The 25,726-nt window shown below is 46.1% G+C and overlaps 1 protein-coding gene across 4 annotated transcripts in view; it reads right to left on the bottom strand.

Annotated features, from left to right (window-relative positions):
- AFTPH (aftiphilin) overlaps positions 1–23,303 on the bottom strand; it is a 65,763-nt gene extending 42,460 nt beyond the window's left edge. Inside the window, exons 1-2 of one of the 4 annotated variants that reach the window (XR_007244879.1) lie at positions 22,960–23,303; positions 797–2,603 (exon numbers count right to left, since the gene is read on the bottom strand). Coding sequence is in view for 3 of the 4 variants with exons in the window: in XM_048501474.1 (XP_048357431.1) it covers positions 797–2,572 (1,776 nt within the window). In the remaining variant the exon portion in view is untranslated. Of the gene's footprint in view, positions 1–796; positions 2,604–22,693; positions 22,714–22,959 lie in introns of those variants that run through there. The other 3 variants (XM_048501474.1, XM_048501489.1, XM_048501481.1) reach the window with 3 other exon arrangements.
- Positions 23,304–25,726: the final 2,423 nt, after the last annotated feature.

Below are 25,726 nucleotides of genomic sequence, written 5' to 3'. Positions count from 1 at the left end.
CAACCCAAGTTTGGTTCCAATGGTTTCAGGTAGCCAGCTGAAGTTTCACTCAGCCTCGCATCCTTCTGAGATTGATAAAATTAGTACCCCGCTTGCTGGGAGTGAAGTGTAGATGACTGGGGAAAGTAATGGCAAACCACCCCATAAACATAGTCGGCCTATTGAATGTCGTGATGTGACGTTACCTCATGCATCAGTAACGACCTGGTGCTTGCACAAGGGACAAGCTTTACCTTTACGGGATACTTGGGTAAGGGTGTTGGGGCCACAAAGGTTCTCACAGCCCTCTGAGCAGAGGTGGGATCCAACCAGTTCTCACCACTTCTCTAGAAGTGGCTACTAATTTTTTCTGAGTGCCGAGAAGGGGTTACTAAAGCAACCTCCCTGCCCAATAGGGACTGGAGGTGCGTGTGTGCGGTGGCGCCACTGTTTGAATCCCACCACCACCGGAACCTATTAAAATTTTTGGATCCCACCACTGCCTCTGAGCAAAGGTTTTTTTAAAAAATAACCTTGGGAAGCTGTCTTAATGTTGTGGTTCTACCAAATACAGCCCCATTTAGCTTCTTCAGCCAGCTTTTGTGCATTTTGTGTATTGTATTGTGCATTTTGTGTATCAGCCAGCAATACACAATCAAGAGATCACAGGTTAATTCTCCCTAACAAAGCTAGTGGAAGGACGAAGAACGAATCAAGAGATCATAGGTTAATTCTCCCTAACAAAGCTAGCGGAAGGAAACGATCCCCAAGTCATAGCCCTTCTTGGAAACCCTGATACAACAGCTACTGTAGTTACCTGGGTTGCAGGTGGCAATTCATGCAGTTGCCTGCTGCCACTTCCTTGGAAAGATGTTACAGAAACACTGTCCGTGTTACACAGTGCTGAGTCATCAGCGCCAGCTGTTGCGTCTGTCCTATGTGCCAGCCACGTGTCTTTCTTAGGAGGAGATGCGTCGACCTGCTCGTCTCCAAAAGCAGCCCAAGAACAGCTCTCCTCTGGCTCAGACGCAAAGGCGTTCCACTCGGTCGCTTGGTTACAACCAGCTGAGCTGAAGTCGGAAAACTCGTCAGCATCGGGGCCCCGTTTCGTTACCGAATCAAAGTCTCCGAACTCACGATCACTCCCGTTTTCCCCTTCTGCCGGAGGCCGGACCTCGGTGCCGGAACCCGAACCAGCTCTCTGGCATTCTGCCAACCCAGAGAGGGAAATCTCATCCGGTTCCGAAGGCGCGACCATGACCGAGGGCTGATTTTCACCACTTCTACCTAGGAGGTCTCCACATTCATTACTCGGCTTGTTGTTTTTTTCTTCAAAAGGGTTTTGAAAATGTTCATGGCTCGCCAAAACTTGACCCCCATCCGCAAATGCAGGAGACCTACTACTTACTGTGCCAAAGTCGCCAAAGTCATCTTCATTTAAGTCACTAGATGAGGCCCGTCTATGTTCACTTTCACTGTTCTTCCCCATTTCAGAAAAATGCCCTTCTCCGGGAAAACTGCTAAGATCTTGAACACTATTTACATTAAGGTTTAGTGGACTTGCAGTTCCACCAGTTTGAGAAAAGTCACTTTCTTGGCTAATTCTGGCGTCCTGCTTTTCTCTGCCTTCAATACCTTCTGTCGTGCCTCCTGGATTCACATTTGTTCGCATGGAAGAGAAAACATGGACACTGTCCAGTGCTGTACTTTCCGGCTCACCCTCGGAGCCTTCGTGGATCGCTACATTAGTTTTTGAAATGCAGACCGGTTCACCTTCAACGCAAGCCCCCCCTTCATGTTCACGGCTTCTATCTGAAGCCACTTCCTTCATAGATTCCCTCTGTTCAGTGCTATTTATAGTATTGCTTTCCCGCACGCTTTCTGATCCTTTAGAATTTTTGCATATTTTATTTCCTGTTTCTTCTACCTGGGTTGTCGGTTTGTTTGAGAACGTGGCAAAATCGGCAAAGTCCTGTACCGCGCTGGGCGCAGAATCTAAATTCAAAGGATTATGAGCGTGAGCCGTTTTTGAGTCACTGGTGTTGTCCGGATTATCTGTCCCTGGAGGATTTGCGGCGTCCAATGCTGCAAACCCATTCGTTAGCACTTCTGGACACTGAGGTGTCCCACCGTTACAGCTGTCTATTTGTTGGTCTTGACTGGGAGCTTTTCTATCAGTCCAAATAATTTCGGAGGGCGGTGCCTCCGACTTCTCAGTTCTGTTCAACCCTACTGAGTTTAATTCGTCAAGCGATGAGCCCAGACTTCGACACTCACAGTTTTCTTTGCTAGGGCCGTCAGGAAACCCTTTCATCGAATTGGGAAGTTCTGCAACGCGGTCCGCATCGTTAACGTATCTAACAGTCGTAAAGGCTATAATGCCATCCACGCTGCTCGAAAAATCAGCGTTGTATGGAGATTTGTGTTCTTCCTTTGAATTTGAATAGTCTGATGCAAAGTCAAAGCCTACGCTAGTGCTGCCGTCACCCGAAAAGCCACCAAAATCACCAAACTCCTCGTCTTCCTCCTCATCAGCTCCATTATCTAGAGGCGGCGGGGATGACGAGTACATTCGGATAATCTCAGGTTCCATTGTTCAGCTATCTAAGCAGAATCCTTTGCACCTGTAAAAAGAAAAGAATATTTTCAGTTAAGAATACACATTAGGAAAATGTGTTCATACCCTGTTGAGTGATTTCATTTTGGTCTGCAGTAGAACAACTAGATTTGAGTCCAACAGCCCCTTAGGGATCAACATAATTTCTGACGTATGACTTTGAGAGTCAAAGTATCTGACAAAGGATGCTTTGACTCCCAACATCTTATATGTTGAGAATCTTGTTGGTTTCTAAGGTGCTACTGGACACAAATGTAGTTGCCCTATCAAACAAGATGTTTACTGTACAAAAAATAATCTTGGAACCCACTTCAAAGCAAAGTTACCGTATTTTACAGCACACAGCCAACATTCAGCACTCTCCAAATACTTTTTTCCAATGCCAGAAGATGCTAAACAATTGGCTAAGTGAAGAGAAAAAAAAGAGTTGGTCCATAAAACTTCCTACAGTCAAAAATCATCAAGCTGAAATGCTGACCTAACAAAGAAAGAGGGCAAGATTCCTTTGGAAAAGGGAAGGAGGCCTGCGAGTCATCACTCTCAGCCAGCTGCACTGCGCTTTCCCGCTTACCACCACATCGGCTACTGGTGGTTTTCCAGATTGAGAATCTAGGAAACGAAGCTGAGCAAAGACTGACGTGACCGTTGCAGCCTGAAGTATTTGTTATATCTGACTTGCGGCGAAAGGAAATAAAATGACAAAGGATATTACATATTATTATTATTATTATTATTATTATTATTATTATTATTATTATTATTATTATTATACACATTACAGCACAGCACAAGTGTCTGGAATTCATCTCTGAATATCGAGTCCTTCCCAAGGACCTAGGATATTAGAGGTATTTGCGTAGAATATGTGCAGTTCCTAGAAGTGCTGCTTTCTGCAGCATGTGGACTGATGTTCTGTCTAAGTTTAGGCTTTCCAGATGTTTTTCAAGATTTCTTGGGATTCCTCCTAGAGCACCGACTACTAGTGGGATTACTGTTGTTCTTTTTTGCCACAGTCGTTCGACTTCAATTTGTAGGTCCTTGTATTTTGTGATCTTTTCCAGCTCTTTGTCCTCTACCCTGCTGTCAACTGGCACAGCAACATCTATGATCCAAACATGTTTTTTCTCTACCACTGTTATTTCTGGGGTGTTGTGTGCCAGGTGTCTGTCTGTCTGTATTCTAAAGTCCCAGAGTATTTTTGCTTCTTCATTTTCTGTGATCTTCTCTGGCTTGTGCTCGTACCAGGTCTTGCTACAGGGCAGGCCGTACTTTTTGCAAAGGTTCCAGTGCACCATTAAGGTTCCAATTATTATTATTATTATTATTATTATTATTATTATTATTATTATTATTATTATTATTATTATTATTATTATTATTATTGCTGTGTTTCCCCAAAAATAAGACAGTGTCTTATATTAATTTTTGCTCCCAAAGATGCGCTATGTCTTATTTTCAGGGGATGTTTTATTTTTCTGTGTTCTGTTTGTCGGGCATGCTTCCAAACAAAAACTTTGCTATGTCTTACTTTCGGGGGATGCCTTATATTTCGCACTTCAGCAAAACCTCTACTACATCTTATTTTCAGGGGATGTCTTATATTCGGGGAAACAGGGTATTATTATTAATTTGTTTTATGTACTGCCCACCCCTGAAGGGCTCTGGGTGGTGTACAACATAAAAGAAAACACAACGGTCAAGAAGAGCATAATCAGAATTATAAATATAAAAATAAATATGGCTCCATAACATCAAAATAACTAAAACCAGATAAATACAGCGTACACAGATAATAAACAGAGTCCGACAATTTAAACCCCCGCCCCGGGAGAGGGGAACGGAAGGCCCCATAGATGCAATAGGGGCCACCGAGTTAAAGGGGGGGCGCCGTCAGTGGCCAGCCTCCCCAAAAGCCCGGTGGAACAACTCACTCTTACAGGCCCTGCAGAACTCACCAAGGTTCCACAGGGCCTGGACAGCTGGAGGGAGAGTGTTCCACCAGGCAGGGGTCAGGGGTCAGGCCCTGGTGCTAGTAGAGGCCAGCCGCATCACAGAGGGGCCAGGGGGCACCAGGAGATTGGCCTCTGCTGACCGCAGAGGCCGAACTGGGACATATGAGGTCTGTACAGGAACTCTCTTCATTTTTGCTGCTGACGCAATCCCATTGGAAACCCAATCTTTCAAAAGCACCTAAGTCAAGGAAGGTAATTCCATCTACCTCAAAAGGATGCCCAGCACCAAGATGCTGCCTATACACAGCATTCCTGCTTGTGAGAGCATGTTCAGTATTTCCTCGGGAGGCCAGCCCTCCAAACCAACATTGCACCAACTGCTCAGCAGGGCACAAGACAAAAAGAGCTGCTTAAAATTCAGACACTTCACCCAGTCCTCCAAGTTGCATTTAAATGATCCAGACGTGGGAAGCCAGACGTGGGAAGCCACAACCAAGTATCCCCCCGTCGCAAAGGAAGCGAAAATCCGGATCTCTCTTGAGAGCGTTATTAGCCAAGGTCAAATCGGCCCTTTTGCCACAGGGCGTTTGGGTCATTCTAACCCCCCCCCCCCCCTTGATTAAGATTTTTACAACCTGCCTTTTCAAGTAAGCTTCAAGGAGGCTAATAAAAAGCTCAGCTACCATTAAACGCCACAAAAAAAGTAGAAACAAAAGGAAGCAGCTGCAGCCAACCAGAACAGCAGCAAGTCACCCACCTAAAAAAATCTCTCCCCCCCCCCCCCAGGTGGGAAAGCTGACTTTGACAGGAGAAGAACAAGGCAGGACTCCCTTGAGTCCGACAATGACTGTGGCTTCACCAGTCTGAATAGCCACTGATTGTATTTCACAGGTTTGGGGAGGGAAGATGAACTGGGGTATACACAGCAGACCCCCTGAAGAGGCCCTCAATACACAGGTAATTCATAGTTTATTTGAGTTTAACTGCCCATAAGCCACATACTCGTTTTTTAAAACTTTCACAACAAACTGCAAAACAGAATTCCGCCACACAGTTTTGATTCAGACCAGTGATGGCGAACCTTTTCGAGACCGAGTGCCCAAATTGTAACCCAAAACCCACTTATTTATCGCAAAGTGCCAACACGGCAATTTAACCTGAATACTGAGGTTTTAGTTTAGAAAAAACGGTTGGCTCTGAGGCACACATTACTCAGGAGTAAGCTTAGTGAAGCAATTGTGCAACGCTTTCAACGGGTGAATCACGATTCTAGGAGGGTTTACTCAGAAGCAAGTCCCATTGCCAGTAACCAAACTTACTCCCAGATAAAGGATCATGCCCAGGCCAGCCTATATGTGTGTGTGTGTGTGTGTGTGTGTGTATGGGGTGTGTGTGTGATTTTCCACCCTCCTCCCACATGATGAACTCTGCGCGAGTGCCCACAGAGATGGCTCTGAGTGCCACCTCTGGCACCCGTGCCATAGGTTCGCCACCACTGATTTAGACCAACTAAAAACCACCTTCATTTCATAATATCTGGAAAAGGGGCAAATTTAACGTTCATTTGGCGGTTAAGAGAATCTGCAATTCGAAGGAGTTAGTAAATGGCGGCCCTTCACCTGGACTCTTGGAAGTGAACCACAACATGCAATCATATATGCTTGTCTCCATTTAGGGACTATTAACTTATACAAATATAGAGGCAAAGCAGCATTAGAGCAGGTTTAATACACAAATTAAATGCTCTGGTTTCTCTTCAGATAGTATAATACAGAGGCAGGTAAGAATAGGAGTAGGCCAAGTCCTTGACCATGGGGTCATGTGAAGGCAAATAACCTGTATTGGCAAGTGGGATCCAATTAAACTGACAGGTTCTCACAATACTGAAACCAGGGGGCACACATTGAAAATTTTGGAGGGAAGAATTAGTACTAAATAAAAGGAAACATTTCTTCAAGCAACGCGTGATTGGTGTTTGGAATATGCTGCCACAGGAGGTGGTGGTGGCCACTAACCTGGATAGCTTTAAAAGGGGCTTGGGCAGATTTATGGAGGAGAAGTTGATCTATGGCTACCAATCTTGATCATCCTTGATCTAGGATTGCAAATGCCTTAGCAGACCAGGTGCTCAGGAGAAGCAGCAGCAGAAGACCATTGCTTTCACCTCCTGCATGTGAGCTCCCAAAGGCATCTGGTGGGCCACTGCGAGTAGCAGAGTGGTGGACTAGATGGACTCTGGTCTGATCCAGCAGGCTCTTTATGTTCTTAGGGTTGGTGCTGTATGCTCCAAGGAGCCTGCCACAACCATCTGGAGACACGTTTTGAATAAGCTGCCATTTTGGAACGTTCTTCAATGGTGATTCCAGGCTGAGTACATTACAGTAGCCTAATCCGGATATCACTTGAATCATGGTGGCTAGATATTGGGCTGGATCTAATGGAAAATTCATAGGAAGAACAAATCGTTCTTGGTCCTCCCCCCGCTCCCGCAGCAGATGGCCATTTGACCCACAAATCTGTTTTGAAGGTCACAAACAAAATGCATCACAACACCAGAGGTTACAGTGATGTAGAGGAATTGAGGGGGGGGCAGGGGTCTTGACACCTTGGTCTTACCATGTCTCCAGGGAACCCGGGAGGTTGTGGCATCCTGACTGTTACTGCCTGTAGACTGAGTGAGAGCTGTGCTATGTCAGAATCACACTAGGAAGCCTCCAGCAAAAGATAAAGAGTCAATTTCACCCACCGCTGCAATGCCGTGCTCTGGGAGTGTTTTCCACATGCATATTAAGGGCAATCCAACAGATGTGATACAACTAGACTTCCACAGCCCCTTACCAAAGCTCCTGAGCAAACTCCGTGGGTCAGAGAAAAGGAAACCGGTCCTCTCATAGGTTAAATAAGCAGCAACGGGTAAGAGTAAACAGACTGTTCTCACAAAAGCAGTCACGCATCGGGATTCTGAGGAAGGCTTATTTGGACCCATGTTAAACAACTCATTCTGGTGTAGCCTGAATTTCAGGGCGACTGGTGAAATCGCAAGGTTTGTCCATTACCTACTCCTTGTAAATGACACCAATTTGGGATGGCAGAAGTCAAAGAAAATTTCTCCAAACAGGGTGAAGGAGAACTTAGCAAATGAAGTTCAATGTCGGAAAAGGTACATCCTGGGGTAAAGAACCCCTTCCTTTTTTGCTGTCAATCACAGACAACTTATGGCGACTCCATGGGGTTTTCGATGCAATGGCTGTTTAGAGGTGGTTGGCCATTGCCTGCCTCTGTATCACAACCCTGGACTTCCTTGGTGGTTCCCCTTCCGAGTACTAACTAAGGCTGACCCTGTTGAGCTTCTGAGGTCTCATAGCTAGCCTGGGCCATCCACCTTTTATTCATCACGTCACAATGGACTCATAGCAACCCCTTAAGGCAATGATGGCGAACCTTTTAGAGACTGAGTGCCAGGGGCGGAGCGAGGGGAAACTGTGCCCTGCGCCCTTGCCAAGTCCCCGCCCTGGAATGCCCCGAACCCCCCCAACCCCTGCAGGGGCGCACGCCCAGGGCGTCATGAACCCCTTGTCCCCTTGGCGCTATGCCACTGCCAAGTGCCCAAACTGGGGCGACGGCGCGCATGCCCACAAAGAGGGCTCTGAGTGCCACTTCTGGCACGCGTGCCATAAGTTTGCCACCACTGCCTTAGGGTTTTCAGGGCAATGGATGATAAGAGATGGTTTGCCACTGCCTGCCTCCGTGTCATGATCCTGGACTTCCCTGGTGGCTGTCCATACAAATACTGACCAGAGCGGACTCGACTTCCCTTGGGATCATACAAAATCGGCTTTATCCATGGCAGCCATCTTAACATCGCGACTTTCTTCCTACAGTGGAAGCACACTGCTTTCACTTCCTCCGAACAATGCGGAACTGCACTTCTATCTTTTAGTGGGACAGATTATAACTAGGACAAAAATTGGGGGATGATGTCGGACGGCTTAGAGCAAAGGCCAATTCGGTGAGTGGCTGCGGTGAAAACTGTCAATTCCATGCAAAGGGTTATTAGAAAAGAGATGGGAAATAAATTCAGGTGGACAGCGGTGTTGGTCTGAAGGAGGAGGGGAAAAGTTTGAGCCCACTGGCACCTCTAAGACCCATAAAGTTTTATTCACGGTATAAGCTTTCATGGGCATGCACGCTTTTCCACATAGGAGCGTGACACACGAAAACTTGCATCAAGAATCAGACTAAAAATAAAACAGCTGGGGCCTTGAGCAGATCCACGAGCACTTGGGATACTCATCTCAAAAGCGACAAAGTCGGAAAACATATAGAAAAGGGTATGAGATGAAGGTTCAGAGCACCTTCACTAAATTATTTGGGAGATTTTAAGTTTTTTTGGGGGGGAGACAAAGGATAGCACACAACAGAGGATTATATGATTATATGTGGTATGAATTTTGTGCCACCGGATGAAGTCAAGTCAGGAGTCAACAGGAAATACCTCTTTCACGCTATGTAATTAACAGAAATGTGGAATACACGTCGTAATTTCAGTTTAGATGGTTTTACAAAGGGCAGCCAGCAAATTAATTGACAATACATTTATCAATGGTCATCAGCCACGGGGGCTGAAGAAACCTCTCTGTTTAGAGGCAGAGGATCTCTGCAGATGGCCCTGCAGAACAAGAGCAAAGGGAAACACTTCCTTTCCATCCCTGCTTAAGAGCCTCTTGGCATATCTGGCTGGACACTCCGAGAACCAGGCTGCTGGACTAGATGAGCAAGTCTGATCCAGCAGGGGTTCTCTTACGTTCTGCTGGCAAAGCGAACCCTGCATCCTCTTCTGTTTGCTGCGACAAAAACATCACATGAGGATTTCAGATATTCACACCCACTACTAGTGGCACTCGACAGCTTTTGGGTCTGCTCCAATCCATGAGAAATCTCAAATACTATTGGGAGTGTTGGTTTCAGAATCCATTTGTGCATTTCGCTGGATCATAAGAACATAAGAACATGCCAGCTGGATCAGACCAGAGTCCATCTAGTCGAGCTCTCTGCTACTCGCAGTGGCCCACTAGATGCCTTTGGGAGCTCACGTGCAGGAAGTGAAAGCAATGGCCTTCTGCTGCTGCTTCTTTTGAGCACCTGGTCTGCTAAGGCATTTGAAATCCTAGATCAAGGATGATCAAGATTGGTAGCCATAGATCAACTTTTCCATAAATCTGTCCAAGCCCCTTTTAAAGTTATCCAGGTTGGTGGCCATCACCACCTCCTGTGGCAGCATATTCCAAACACCAATCACATGTTGCGTGAAGAAGTGTTTCCTTTTATTAGTCCTAATTCTTCCCCCCAGCATTTTCAATGAATGCCCCCTGGATCGTTGGCATCCACTTGGAAGTTCACATTCTGAGCTCAGACCTTTTATGCAGGCAACACACATGTGCAGCGGCCCCAAACCTCATGCCCCAAACATTATGGACCAGGGCGGCTGGTGAAACAAGGAACTGGGGAGCTGAGAGGCACTGCCAATGAAAAGCAGCCATGGGGCAGGCAAGCCAGAGGTCAAACATAGGATGGGTTCACAATGTGGCAGCAGAGGAACAAGGGTGCCCAGTTCAGCACTCTGCAGCCACACAGCTGTTGGCTAGCTAGGAAAGTCCAGTACGCAGACATCAGGTTAACAACTTGCCCTGGGCACTGCTAGATAGCCATCACCATGAGAGCTATTGGTGTAGTAGTTAAGAGCAGGTGGACTCTAATCTAGAGAACCACGTTTGATTCCCCACTCCACATAAGCAGCAGACTCAAATCTGGTGAACTGGATTTGCTTCCCCGCTCCTCCACACGAAACCTGCTGCGTGACCTTGGGCTGATCACAGTTCTCTCAGAACTCTCTCAGCCCCACCTACCTCACAAGGTGTCTGTTGTGGGGAGAGGAAGGAAAAGGAGTTCGTAGACGACTCTGAGACTCCTTACATGAGAGGAAGGTGGGGTGTAAATCTAAACCTTCTTCTTCTGTGGGGACGATTGGGTAGCCTTGTGTCTCTGCCACCAAGTAGTACGAGCAGAGAGTTCTCATTCTTGAGTGGCAGCTTCAGATTTTCCACCATAGTAGCCATTTCTGTCCAGGGATACAGTCCCTCCTACAGAAAAGTGGGTTCTGGACTGCCCCCTAAAAGCCAAAAGGACTCGACTGAAGCTGTCATGCCTTGACCCCGTTATGAGAAGACTCGCTGGAAAAGAATAATTTGAGGAAAGGTTGACGGCAGCGGGTAAAGAGGAAGACCCAACATGAGATGGAGTGACTCTACAAAGGAAGCCTCAGTCAGCAAGATTTGAGTAAGGTCATTAATGACAGGACGTTTTGGAGGACGTGAATTGGGAGCGACTTGATGGCACATTAACACACACAAATGAAGCTTGTGAAATCGGAATAACAGATACCTTATATACTCAAGTATAAGTCTACTTTTTCAGCACATTTTTTGTGCTGAAAAAGCCCCCCCCCCTCGACTTATACGCAAGTGAGGGTCCCACTTAATTCTTGTGTGGCGTTCCCCCTCTCCCGTCTTTGCTCTCTCCTGCCTTCTGTTCTGCCTTCCCCCTTTCAGCCGCTTTCTCTGCCTCTGCTTTCTTCTCGGCGGCGGCCAGCCCCTGGCTCTTGGCAGGTGACAGCCAGTCGACCTGGGTGAGCTGGACAAGCTGTGGGATGGAGAGGTCGGTGGCAGAGATTTTGGGATTGGTGAGATTGGGGGTCAGTAGCAGAGACCCCCAAATAGCGCCAGACCATATCTATTTTTATATTTGAAATTTACCAGTAGCTGCTGCATTTCCCACCCTAGACTTATACTCGAGTCAATAAGTTTTCCCAGTTTTTTGTGGTAACATTAGGTGCCTCGACTTATATTCGGATCGACTTATACATGAGTACATACCAGTGACGGCGAACCTTTTCGAGACCAAGTGCCCAAACTGCAACCCAAAACCCACTTATTTATCGCAAAGTGCCAACACAACAATTTAACCTGAATACTGAGGTTTTAGTTTAGAAAAAATGGTTGGCTCCAAGGTGTGTGTTACTCGGGAGTAAGCTTGGTGGTAGTTGGTGGCTTTGCTTTGAAGCAACCGTGCAACTCTTCCAATGGGTGAATCACGACCCTAGGAGGATTTACTCAGAAGCAAGCGCCATTGCCAGCAACCGAGCTTACTCCCAGGTAAAGGATCACACTTTAGTTCTTCACATGAAAATCAGTGGGGTTTAACAACACTTCACGGTTACCTACACTGCTTCCTCAAAGCTACGTATTAGCTTTAATGCTAATAATTGAGCCCAGTAGCCCAGGCCAGCCTAGATGTGGGGGTTTGCGCATGCCCACAGAGAGGGCTCTGAGTGCCACCTCTGGCACCTGTGCCATAGGTTCGCCACCACTGGTATATACAGTACTTGTTGCAAATTGACAGGCATACAATGAGCCAGGTGCGCATAAAATACAGGGGTTGCCCCCGAGCACCTGGAAAGGATGGACCGCCACATCAGGCACAGAGCTAGCTTTAGATGACACACATGACACACACAGCCCGGAAACCACACAGCACCCAAACACATGACATTCTTCGGCATTCAGATAATTCCGTCTCTAGTTCTTACATATAGAAAAATTCCTCAGAGAAAGAAAACTCTAGAATGGCACAAGTTGTTCCAACAATTATGTGGACTATTTTAGGAACTGGATCACGTCAACTAGGTGAAGAAAAAAATCCACCCCAACACAAATTTTGCTTTGACAAATGGGTTGTTTTAAAAGTCCCAACTACGGAATGAGCTGGAGTGAAGCCTTCTCGGGCTCTCAAATTTGGATCCTTTTTCTGACTGACAGCATGAGCCTAGTCGATACAAAGGAACGCCCTAATTGAACAGAAGTACCAAAGAGCACTGTGTAAGAACTCACTCATGTGCGCCACGCAAGGACAGGGCAAGAGTGCTTGTGCGGTTTCGCAAAAGTGGCATTTAATATGCTTTTATACAGGATTCATCTTACAAAGGCGGTTATGCCTGCAGCGGCCAACAGATTTCAGTCTCTCCTTTCAAGCATCTATATTTAATCTCTAGCACTAAGGAGTATGGTTCAAAGACAAAAAAAAATCAACCTGCAGGGAGTATGTGGGCACTTTAAGGACCAATTTATCAGAATGCAGGGGAGATATGAATTTGAAAAAGGCTGTACCTTAACCACTTTTACAGTTTAAAAACCACTCCCAAGTTTGGGTAGGAGGTATGTACATGAAACAGCAGTGGCCTTGGCTTAAATTGTGAACTAATCTAGGTTTCTGGCAGGCAAGTGTTTTTCTTTTCAATTAAATCTAATGGAATTTGTCCTTGGCTGTTCACAGCCTTTGACTGCTTGCTTGGACATGTTTTTACCGTTTCACATGAAAATGTTTCCCCAGATCAGGAAAAGTGCTTATTTTTAAGTGCTAACAAATGTTTCTGTTTCTGGATCACTCCTGTTCCTTCACACTGGAGAGCTACTGCAATGGTTCAAATTGAAATGACAGCACCGGCTCCTATTCAGAAGATGCAAAAGCAAACAACTTCAGACAAATAAAGGTTAACTTGCTTTCCATAGATCATGTTCCCCACCGCAGCGAATTCGTCACAAATATTTAGCTTTGCATCACTGTGAGAAGTTTGTGTCTTGCACCTTGCCACGCCGGTATACAAATGGAAGCGGTCTCGTTGGACTGACCGTGAAACTTCCAACTACAACCTGCAGACATTGCGCTAGAACTGCATGAGGCTCTCCCATACTGATCTTGGGATGGGGTAGAGATGGCACTAAAACTAGTTTACCTAAAGGCATACACACATACCGTGTTTCCCCAAAAATAAGCCGTACGCTGAAAATAAGCCCTATCATGATTTTTCAGGATTTTTGGAGGAGGCTTAAAATATAAGCCCTACTCCAAAAATAAGCCCTACTGGTAGTTACAGATCAGGATGGCGTGATCCAGCAGGGTGCTCCCTGCCAATGAGAATGCAGCTTGCATCACACGTGACAGGGGAACAATGGGGCTGCCGAGAGCCCACCTTAATGAATTGTGAAGTTACCGTATTTCCCCTAAAATTAGCCCTACCCCGAAAATAAGCCTTCATGCATCTTTTGGTGCAAAAATTAATATAAGACCCTGTGTTATTTTCGGGGATACACGGTATGTACATCACATGGAGGATACCAGCAGGGATAGAAAAGTTTGGAGGAAAAAACTCTTCTGCTACCAGACTGAAGTTTATTGACTGTGTTAGGAGACCCCTGGAAAAAAGGCCTGTAACTAGGGAAGCCAACTTTTAAACTCTCCCTCCAGATATCTGCTTAATATCAGTTTTCTCTGCAGCAAATACCAAGAATTCAAGCTTCCCCAAGCCAAGGTGTGACAGCAGACACGTTCAAATTGTGTCAACATAGCCAGCTATAGCAGATGTCAAATAAACCCGAAATACAACATTTTACCACAACTATTCTTACATTTTACCACACTTTTCTTCACCCAATAGTCACAAATGTTGATTTTTTTAGAATGAACACAGAAAATAAAGGATCATAAAATTTGTGCTGCTAGATAACCAGGGAGACCCAATGAAAATTAGATTGGAGGAAAGAAAAGCTGGTATAGCTCATTAAGAGAGAGAGAGAGAGAGAGAGAGAGAGAGAGAGAATTTTTTTAGTGTAAACACGAAACACATACTTTGTGGAACAGATGCCAAAGAATGTAACTATAGCTGGACAAGCCTGTTGCTGTGAGCCTGTGCACCTGCCTACAAATTCCCTTTGAATCAAAAGACTTGCCCAGCGCTGTCTAGCCAGGCAGGCGTAGCTAGGGGATGGATACCTGGTGTGGTTGAAGCAGCAACAGCTGGTTTGCTGCTAAGACAGAAGACAGCAGAGAGAAAGTTTTTCTTCTTTCTGAAAGTTTAATCCATAACGGATCGAATGCTGTGGGGGAAGTGATGCCTTGGAAACCTACTTGTCAATGACAAAGATCGGAACAAGGGACATGAAACAGCCTAACTTGGCTGTCTGGCCACCCCATTTTCAAACCCAGACACAGCTGATAAAACAGTGCAGTGCACAGAATAGAAACCAGGAGAGGGAACAAGGGAGAACATGGGCATTATAGTAGCTGAGGGGTCGCCAACCTCACTGGGCCCGCAGGGTCTTTCTGACACGGGGTGGTGGGCACAACTACAAAATGGCTTTGCAGGAGTCCAACACAAAAGGTTGAGGACTGAGGCTATGCATAACTCTAATAGAAAGTAAAAAAGAAGCAGAAGAAGAGAAGTTTGGATTTACATCTCGCTTTTTTCAACCACAAGGAGGCTCAAGATAGCTTACAAACACCTTCCCTTCCTCTCCCCGAAACAGGAACCTTGTGAGGTAGGTGGGGCTGAGAGAGTTCAGAGAGATCTGTGACTGGCCCAAGGTCACCCACCAGCTTCATGCAGAAAAATGGTGGCATCGAACCCAGTTCTCCAGATTAGAGTCCGCTGCTTATGTGGAGGAGTGTGGAATCAGTTCTCCAGACAGAGTCCACCACTTGGTACCACTCTGGCTTTTTAACATGATGCCTTCTAAAATGGACATATTCTTTTAAAGTATGTTGTTTTATAAACACAGAGAAGATTCCTGTGCTGTGGAGGCAACACCTGCCAAAAAGTTATTGTTTTCATCTGCACACCAAACCAGCTCTCCAACTGCCAATCAACAGCCCTCCTGGACAAAGATCCCACTTTAGCCACCCACTTTCTAAAAACACTCGGCAGGCACCATGATGGGGGCCCCTGTGATACCTGTATGGCAGGTGCTTTTCCTCTCATGCTGCTAGCTCAGGACAAGATCTTTCACTGACCATCAACAACTCTATTATAAACTGTCGTCTGAGGTTGGGACAGAGATGCGGGAGAGGGGGAAGGGAGTTTGGAAAGGTAAAAAGAGCGAAGAAGGACAAAAGAAGGATAGATGCTGGTCTAAGTAAAAGTTGATAAGGAAAATTTTTTTTCCAGCAGAGCCTTGCAAAGGAGCTGCTCTCCCTGATGAGGCAAGAAGTAAACTGGAGATGGGAGGGGCACCCAGCCAATGCCCCGGAAGTGACAAAAAACTTCTTCCTGCCTCCCTGACTAAAGGCAGGGAAACACCCAATCAGACGTTCCCCGCCTCCAGTAGAACAAACTTTCCAAGGAAACTAGAGTGCACTTATTTTATGCTTAAGTGAGTAGGAACTATGCCAAACTATTCTGGGCCTTACTACTTGCAAGAAAGCAAAGAGACGGTAAGAACTCTGCATTTTAAATTCTGCACTTGTCCACAGCAGCGTAACCTGGGAGCACATCTTTCAGAAAGAATCCTACTCCTTCCCCAGATGTGAAAGGGCAAGCCTCATTTTAGCAGATACCTTTAGCCATTCTGAAAAGTTATTTGTTGTGTGACCAGAACCCAGGCATATTTAAGGCATGCTGGGATTAACACTTCAGCATACTGGTGACTTGAAAGGGCTTAAAAATATCCCAGAAGAACAAGATTTTGATAAGATGGCTTATACAAATCAGTGACAATTCTGGCAACATTTTCAGCACAGCACGGGCTAATAGCACAGGCTTAGGAAGGGTTTCCCCTGGTGCACTTGGCAGCAACATCACTCTCACAACATGATGACACCAGAAGGCTGGGATGAGGAAGCTATCAGTAATGTAGAGCAGACAGTTAAACTCTGGCTAAAAAGGGAGCCATGCAGGGATAAGGCAGAAGAAGAGTTTGGACTTATCTCCTGCTTTTATCTCCTGCAAGGAGTCTCCAAGTGGCTCACAAATTCCTTCTCTTCCTCTCCGCACAACAGGCACCTTGTGAGGTTAGTGGGGCTGAGAGAACTGTGACCCAAGGTCACCCACCAGGAATGTAGGAGTGGGGAAACAAATCTTGTTCACCAGATAAGACTCTGCTGATCCTGTGGAGGAGTGGGGAATCAAACCCGGTTCTTCAGATTAGAGTCCACCTGCTCTTAACCACCACACCACGCTGGCTCTTGATAGGGGACAGAGCAGTAGCCAGTATTCCTTTCCTGCCAAGTTCTTCAGGTCACTGAATTCCTCTAACTTTCAGAATGGGCATATTCAGGTGAAAGTCTAGGAGATGGTGGCTGAAAAGCCCCAATGCACAAGTGGAATTTTCCTGATGCCCTTTGGATACTGTCTTTCTCCAGCCCGGCATCAACTTACAGTCCGAATCTCAGTGGGTTGGATCCAAAAGAATCTTAAATCAGGACGCCCTTTGATAGCTGACTTCCCGGCACAACCTCCCCATTCTTAAGCCTGAAAATAAAATTCCACTAGGCTACTGTTGGGGAGTAAGAGGGGAAAGGCTGTGGATGAATAGCACAGCATCCACTCGGCAGGCAGAAAGTCCCAGGTTCAATTCCTGGCATCTCCAGTTTAAAGGATGAGGCAGGAGAAGAAGAGTTTGGATTTATATCCCCCCTTTCTCTCCTGTAGGAGACTCAAAGGGGCTGACAATCTCCTTTCCCTTCCCCCCTCACAACAAACACCCTGTGAGGTAGGTGGGGCTGAGAGAGCTCCGAAGCACTGTGACTAGCCCAAGGTCACCGTGTGTGGGAGTGCACAAGCTAATCTGAATTCCCCAGATAAGCCTCCACAGCTCAGGCGGCAGAGCTGGGAATCAAACCCGGTTCCTCCAGATTAGATACATGAGCTCTTAAGCTCCTATGCCACCTTTGCCTGAAACCCTGGATAACTGCTGCCAGGCTGAGTAAAATGCCCTTCATTTAGAGAATGTTTCAAACAAAAATGGGAGTAAATACAATCAAGTCCTGAATGACATGTGTGCACACATTTCAGACAAGCAGTAACACAAAAAAGAATTGGCTGTTGTGGCTTTTCCAGGCTGTGTGGCCGTGGTCTGTTGGTTTTAGCTCCTAACGTTTCGGTCGCATCTGTGGCTTGTACAAAGTGCCGACAATTCTGGCAACATTTTCAGCACAGCATTGGCCAACAACGCAGGCTTAGGAGGGGCTTCCCCTGTTTGCAGCCGCAGATGTGGGCAAAATGTTAGGAGCTAAAACCATAGCCCAGAAAACCCAGAACAACCAGTTGATTCTGGCTGTGAAAGCCTTCGACAATACACAAAAAAGGACATTTCTGTGTACACAGTGTGTATTATATCACATCCTTCAAGCTTAACCCTACACAGCTAGCACAAATCACCTCTGGGGCACAAAATGTAGCAATACTTCACTGGCTAACAGACCTAACCAGAGTTCTTCAATGGCCAGAATTCTAATCCCACAGTTCCCTAGCAATGTATTATAATTTGGGTTTACAACAGAGATATACACACAAAGAAACACTTTTATGTTGTGCAGAGCATAAGAAGGGTAACCTTACCTCTGTCATGTATCTCCAGCTCGAACCTAATCTGGCTGCTTTATTAGAAACTGTGAATCTGTATACAGGCAGTGCTCCAATAAAGAGTACCATCTTCCAGTCGTTTCTCGGGGAAACCTGAACTCCAGCTATTAGGTATCATCAGAACTACCTGATACAGCTCGCTAACATTCCAGTTTACGGGGGGCCAGCGTCTCACTGAGGTTTGGCCTCAAGCGCTCCACACAGGCTGAACAGCCCAGTTGTCACAGCGGGACTGCCTCGCACACCTTCCAAGAGAGACAAGCAGAATCCAAACATTTGGTCAGTTCCATCAATGCAAACCTGATGGTCCTTCGGACAGGTTTATTAAAGAAGAATTTTCCAAAACTGCAAACCACAGACCAGGGCGTGGCTGCAGACATCCTTAATCAGGACAGAGAGTCAGCTGAGATCAGGACAGAGGACAAGTCAGCATGGTATAGTGGCTAAGACTACGTGGAGTTTAATCTGGAGAACCGGGTTTGATTCCCCACTCCTCCACGTGAGTGGCGGACTCTAATATGGTGAGCTAAATTTGTTTCCCCACTCCTACACACACACTGTTTACACACAAAACCCCTTCAGGCTCGACACAACTGAAATCCACATCTGTTGGCAAAGTTTACATTCAACCTCTCCCTTTCGTGGCAGCACGAAATCCACTCAATTCTCTCCTCCCATCCCCCTTTTAATATTTCCATTTTGAAATATGAACAGCATTGATGGATGCAACCTTTCCTTCCCACCCTGGTATGATTTTTACCACCTTGCGGATTAAAAAAACACACACACTACAAAACAGAATGTATCCCAAACTGCAACAGAGTCTGAATTACATGGATGAATAGGCAGCCAAACAGTAAAGCCTTAAATCAGTGTTTTCCAACCTTTTCAACATCACGGTACTCTTGACCTCACTCTTCATATCTCATGGTACCCCTGCCATCCTCCCCCCACCTTCCCCTTCCAGTTTCCCTGCTTGACGCCCCCCACCTTCCCCTCCCAGAGTGAAGGGAAATATGGGGGGTGGGGGTAGGAAGTGGCTGCTGACCTTGCGGCAGGCCCTGCCCCCTGGGTCAGCTCCATATCCTTGCTGGTGCCAGCGGGAGACCCCACAAAAGTGAGGGGGCCCGGTAGCATTGCTGCGGTACCCATGGGACATGCTCACGGCACCCCAGAGTACCACGGCACCCTGGTTGGGAATCGTTGCCTTAAATGCATAAGACCTGCAGGTCTTTTCTCCTGGTGGTTGCCTGGAAAATCTACCCCTCCTCCTCCAAGGTGAGCATCAGATTCTTGTTTTCTAAGTTAATATGTGCCCTGACCCGGGGGGGTGGGGGGCAGGTTAGCCCAGCCTCATCAGATCTCAGCAGTTAAGCAGGGTCAACCTATAGGGGCTACTATAAGTCAACTGTGCCTTCATGGTGCTTCCTAACACCAAGATAGTAAAGGCAACACAAGGCTAAGCACCATGCAAAGAACTGGGCTAGTTTAAGAAACAACAGTTTTTATTTCAAGTACGTCACTGCGGAATGTCTTCCAGTGACCATCAGCACACCTGAGAAAATCAATCTTAGAAGCAGTGTGTATTGAAAAGTTCTCCTCAGAATACCTGCTATTATGATCAAGTCAGGGGAAAACTTTGGCCCATGCTGCACAACACAAACAAAATGTCTTCAGGATGGAAAAAAAAGGATTCTAGGGAGGATTTCTGCACAGCTTTCCCCCCCCAAACATATTGAAAACTTTTATTTCCACTTCAAAACATTTGATTTGAAAAGGCTAAACTAGCTATCTTTTTTTGCCAAAATGTTTTGAAAATGTTTCCAATGGGATTGTGCTACCGACAAGACGGTGGTATTGGCTACATTCCTCAGACTCCCTTTGGTCAGTAGTGATGAAGGACAGACACTACTGAGACTAAACATATTAAAGGGCAAGTTCAAATGTGACATCTTCCTGCTGCAACACTCAGAGCTCCATCCCAAGGGGGGGGGGGGCAAAAGGGCTTTTGGGAGCAGTGTGGTCCCGGCAGTGGGGGAGATGTGTCAGCAGCTGGCCAACCCCCAGCTCCGCTGTCACAGAACCCAGATGTCTGGGCTGCGGCAGGGCTGCGCTGGTGTCCCGTTTGCATGACAGCTTGAGAGGGGGTGAGGTGTTCCTGGGGTTAGAGTCGACTTCAGGGCCATTAGAGCGGCTTTTTGGTAGCGGGGAGGTTTCAGGGCTTTTCGCTGCTCCCTGCGCTGTCAACAAAGTCCTTTTGCAGGTGGCAAGGGAGCGCCACAGCAGTGTTGCAGGCCACTGCCTCCAGGTTTGGGTGGGCCTGTCCAGCATTTCCTTACAGTTCGTTTCAATGATGGAAACAGTATATCTGAAAAGAGGAGGTGGTAACTCAGAATGGGATGAAAGGAAAACCCTAGATTTCTCTCATTCTCTCTCCACTAAAAAGACAACCTAACTTAAATACAAGTTTGGCAGCCAGAGATTCATTTATGGCAGCTTCGTTAAAGGAAAACAGAGTCAACGTGATTAAAAATCCATTTTTGGCCCCAAACAACAACTTCCTACAAGATTCCAGGGAATTCAAGAGTTTGCTTCAGTAAGATCTGAACAGAAAGTAACTCAATCTGAGAGGGATTCTGCACTGAAAAAAAATGTGAAATGTAGTTCATGCAACTTCGTATAATTTTTTTGGTTTTGCTTTTAGCAATCAAGTCACGGCTGACTCATGGGAACCCTGTGGGTTTTTGAGGTGGTTTGCCACTGCCTGCCTCCACGTCACAACCCTGGTACTGCTTGGAGTCTCCAATCCAAATAATAAACAGGATCAGGGCTGAGAGTGTGTGACTGGCCCAAGGTCACCCAACAAGCTTCCACAGCACGAGTGGGGATCTGAACCGGGGTTTCAATTTTAACCACTACACCACGCTGGCCCTTATCAGTCAACGGGTCAATGTCACAGAAGTCCAAAAGAACGGTTGGGGCAGGGGGACCCAAAACTATGTCTCTTACCTTTCAGGAGTAAAATAAGCATAGCCCCTCCACACACAATACAAAACAGGGTTTATATACAGTAAGACGTATTGAAACTAGGAATCCTAGCCCAATGAGAGGCAGACAGTACCGATATTAATGGCAAACCATCCGGAAATTGCCTCATTTCTGTTACAATCTGTTCCAAAACCAGTTTCACAGGAGTCTACACTCCAAACAACTATTAATCTTTCTTGATGTCCCAAACAGAACAACCACACACAGCTATCACACACACAAAAACTCAGACAAGAGAATGTAGCGGGAGATGCCCCACGTCAGTACCAGCAGATCTCTTGAGGTGGGCTTCGTGGGGTTGCCGTTAAGTTGGCTGCGATTCAATGGCACACTTTGCTTTTAGATCTGGTCTTTGGAGCTCATATAAGCATCTGCCCAAGACCATTTTCCAAGCACTACCCAAAAAAAGGGGGGGGGGGAAACCTTCCAGCAAGTCACTTGACGCTGTGACCTGCCAGTGTGACAAACCTTTATTGCGCATCTATGACAATGCTAATTACAAACAATAGCTCTATCATTTAAAAGCCACACGCTGAACACTCATACTCAGATGCCGTATTGAAAAAGAGCTCAAATTAAACCACAATACTTACAGGTCACAGCAAGGTACTGGCTACCAGATCATTTGCCAGAGATATCATCTAAGCGACATTGCATGTTTCGCTAAACTCGTCTTCATCTTGAAGCTCAGGTAAAAGGGGACCACAAAGAGGTGGCAAAATGGTTTCATTCCAGCTCCAGCTGACTTGAAACTACAAATCTGCCGTGGGAAAGCCACCTTCATTTGACCCTCCATTCCCTACTGAACACTCAAATTCAGACGCTATAATAAAAAGAGCCCGCGTTAAGGCATAACGCTCACAGGTTGCAGCAAGGTGCTGGCTACCAGGTAATAAAGGAAGGAGAAAGAGGTAGGTTGGCAGCAACCCCAGAAGAAACTCTACCTCTCTGATTACATTGTATCCCTTCCCAACAATGCTCAGTTCTCTCTCTCCCCTCCCTTAATTTCTGATTGTCATCATCTAACTTTTCCAAAAGGAGGAAGTGACCATTTTGCAAAAGCGTTGAGAGAAGAACATGCACCCCAAAGGGCCTGAAGGAGGGACAGTATCTCCCTCTTCGTCCCACCCCAAACAGTCACTTTAGTCCCTTGACAGTCCATATGGTGGAAAGAAAAAGAGGCACCTGCTAAATAACATTGTGATTCCTGAACTCACCTTTATTTCGAAGCTCAGGTAAATGGGGACCGAGGGAAGCGGGGGAAACAAAACTGTTTTAATCCCAGCTCCAACCGTCTTGAAATGACAGATCTACCATTTGGAAACCACCTTTGCCGGTCCCCCCTTTCTTCACTGAACACTCAAATACAGACGCTATAATAAGAAGAGCTCACGTTAAGCCCATCTGGTGGAAAGAAGAAGAGGCACCTGCTAGAGAAACACATCACCTAAACAGCATTATGATTCCTGAACTCACCTTTCTCTTGAGGCTCAGGTAAATGGGGACCGAAGAAAGGGGGGGGGGGAACAAAATTGTTTTAATCCCAGCTCCAACTGGCTTGAAACTACAGACTTGCCATTTGGAAGCCACCTTTACTCGACCCACCTGTCCCCACTGAACACTCACCAGCAGGTGCTGAGTGAACGAGAGTTCCTGTTAAGCCCCGAAAGGAAAACAAAGATTTAAGCTCCCCCCAAAGAAACTCTTCTTCTTCTCCTCCTCCCCCATTATAGGGGCGGGGGGTCCTTTTGAGACATGTTGTGAGGGGGCTTCCCGTTTCCATGGGGCTTCCTGGGTCAGTCAAGGGGGGCCCCTCTCCCTCCCCCCCGAGTGCCGCAGGGGTTGCTGGGAAACCCTGTCCCCCCGCCCCTCCCCTCCCGGATCTTTCTCACCTCAGGGCTTCTGGAGGGCCGGTGGGGCTGGGCATGGCCGAGCCGGGCAGGAGGTGCCTGAGAGCGGCGGAGGCCGTCAAGGCAACTCCGTCCCGCACTTCCTCCCTCCGAAGCGCCTCAGCCCAGCCCCGCCGCCCCGCGCAGCCGCCCACTTAGCCCATTTTCTCCCGGCATGCCGCGCGGCGAGCGACGCTCTAACTGCCGCTCGTTGGGACGGCACCCCTCCTCCCGCTCGCCACATCCTAGTGGCGCGTCACTTCCGGCGACGGGAAGGCCGTTAAGGAGGCTGCTCACTCCCTCTTCCGGTTCTGAGCTGAACCCTCACTTTTTCTCTCGGGGACGACGCACGAGCCAGACTCCGCCTCCTCGGTTCCCATGGAAACGTCGGACGCCACGCCCCACTCAGGCGCGAGTGGAACAAAGCGGTGCTGCTCAGCCTAAGGTCCATTTTTAACCGGATGTTTGAACTGTTTGGTTCCTCCCCCTCTTCTGAGCTGTATATATCAAGCCAATCCAGACGACGTCGCCGGACATCTTTAATCCGGGCCTACGTGACGTAGAAGGGCGCAGCGGCCATTTTGGGTCCGGGAAAGCAATATTTCGCCTGTCAGGAAGCGGGCGCTTAAGTGATTTGGAGGCGGCCATGTTGGATAAGGGCAAAGTCTTAAGGGGAAGGAATAAACTGCAGCCTTGCTGAGGCAAAGGCCGGAGTCGGGGCACCCTAGAGGCGGTTCATCAGGATGTTATTGTCAAATTTTGCTTTACTATCACAGCTGCCAGTTTTTTATTATTGTTATCATTGTTAAATTTTGTTTAATATCAAAGATGCCGATTATTGTCATTGTCATTTCATTTTGTTTACTATCACAGCTGCCTGTTGTTGATGTTGTGAGAGATGGTAAAATGCTGCTTTTACACATACCAAAGAGCTGTTACTTTTATTTGTTTATTTATTTATTTATTAAATTTGTAGGCCGCCTAATCTCCAAAGGGCTCGAGGCGGCTCCCAACACGGCTGTTCCCGACAGCAAATAATACAACATAAAAGTTAAACCATTAAAACTCAGCAGTTTAGGTTGACGTTAAGTTTATAAACATAAGTATGCATGGGACAATGACAATGATTGCCTTATAAGTTATAAAGGACATATCATTAGGTGTAAGACTATATTGAGTTACCTTCACACATAAACATATTTTAGTGCACAAATGTAGCCTTCACAGCATCACAAGTTGTTGAACACTGAATACACTTGAACACAAGTTGTTGAACACTGAATACACTTGAATATTAGATGATTACAGCTTGGCTCCAGGGTAAGAAAGGTTAAAAGCCTGCTAATTGGATACAATGCAGGAGAGATGGGAGTATGGTGCTAATCATATCCCATTTGGCTTGTATATTTCTTATCATATCCCAGTTAAAAGCACACCTGCTCTAAGATAAAGGAGCTAGCAGAAGAAGCGGTCATGGGTTAGAGGGGAATAATAGATAATGTAGTAGTTTATAATCATGTCTTTATATTTGAATGCTTTTATATTTTAGCTCATAATGAAACTTAAAGAATATGTTAATCATTCATGTTTAATGTTTGTATCCTAAGTATGTTATAGGCGTCGAATGTTTCATGTGTAATGAATCTTTGTACTATCCTTTAATATGGTCAAAAGAAAATGTCTTTCTCTCAGTTTGAAGTGTAAAACAGCTTGCCTCTGCAGAAGACCCCAATCAGTAAGAAGGTGCTATTAGGAGCTGTCCAGCAGAAACTCCCTTTAGAAAATCTGATTGGGCTTCTTATGCCTCTAGCTAATGTATAGCCAAAGGAACAGAAATAACTGTTTAAGATGCTCCTGAAGCCTGAATTCAATAGTTATCTACAGTAAAGGAATGTGGGGGCCTCAGACCAAGAAGGCCTAAGTTCCTGTGCCAAGAGGCATCTGCTTATAAGAGGCCCTTAGATGAACCTAATGAGCTTGTTAAAGGGTGTCTGAAACATGGGGGTGTCTTCACAGTAAGATGAATGGGAGAATAGGGCTTCAGGTGCAATATATATCAAGAAGACACTAATGAAGGGTTGACAACTAAAGAGAAGCAGGTACTAATTAAAGGAAATGACCATATAGAGATGCATGTAATTGAAGGAGATACCACATTATATATGTCATCGTATGCCTAGATGAATTGTTATGGGCTGTGGCCCTCTCATCTCCTAGCCAATGGAGAAGTGAGGGAGGGGTTGGGTGGTCCTGAAAAAGAAATATAAACTGTTGTAAAACAAAGGAAGGGTGTGCCTACATATCCAAGCTTGCAAGACCGGAAACCAATAAAAGCTTTGTTACCTGCTTCACCAAATTGGTCCAGCGTGTTTTTAGGGTTCTTGAGCCCACATTTCTAACAATGTTGTTATTATTTTGACTTATTCCCCACTCTTTACAATAAGATATTGCAATACACAGCGGGGCTCTCTGAAACCCTAATAATTTTTTAAAAGATTTTTTAAGAAAATGTATGCAAGTGCAAAACAATTATATATTTAGTTAAATTATTTGTCTACCCAGTCCAGTTTCAAACAGTGGCTAACCAGTTCCCATGAAGGGCCAACAAGAGGGCATAGTGGTGTAACAAAACTTGAATTCCAAAAGGGATATTATTCTCAATTGAAAACTTAAAAAGTTCACTTTTTTTACTGTAATCCTTGTAACACTCAACACTTACAAAAATTAGTCAATTTCCAACTTATTTTCTCTCTTTTTTCTTTCATAAAAA

Source organism: Sphaerodactylus townsendi, linkage group LG01 (assembly GCF_021028975.2).
Source record: "Sphaerodactylus townsendi isolate TG3544 linkage group LG01, MPM_Stown_v2.3, whole genome shotgun sequence".
Lineage (NCBI taxonomy): Eukaryota > Metazoa > Chordata > Lepidosauria > Squamata > Sphaerodactylidae > Sphaerodactylus > Sphaerodactylus townsendi.
Note: the sequence above shows the minus strand (reverse complement) of the source record. Positions and strands in the feature narration are given on the sequence as shown.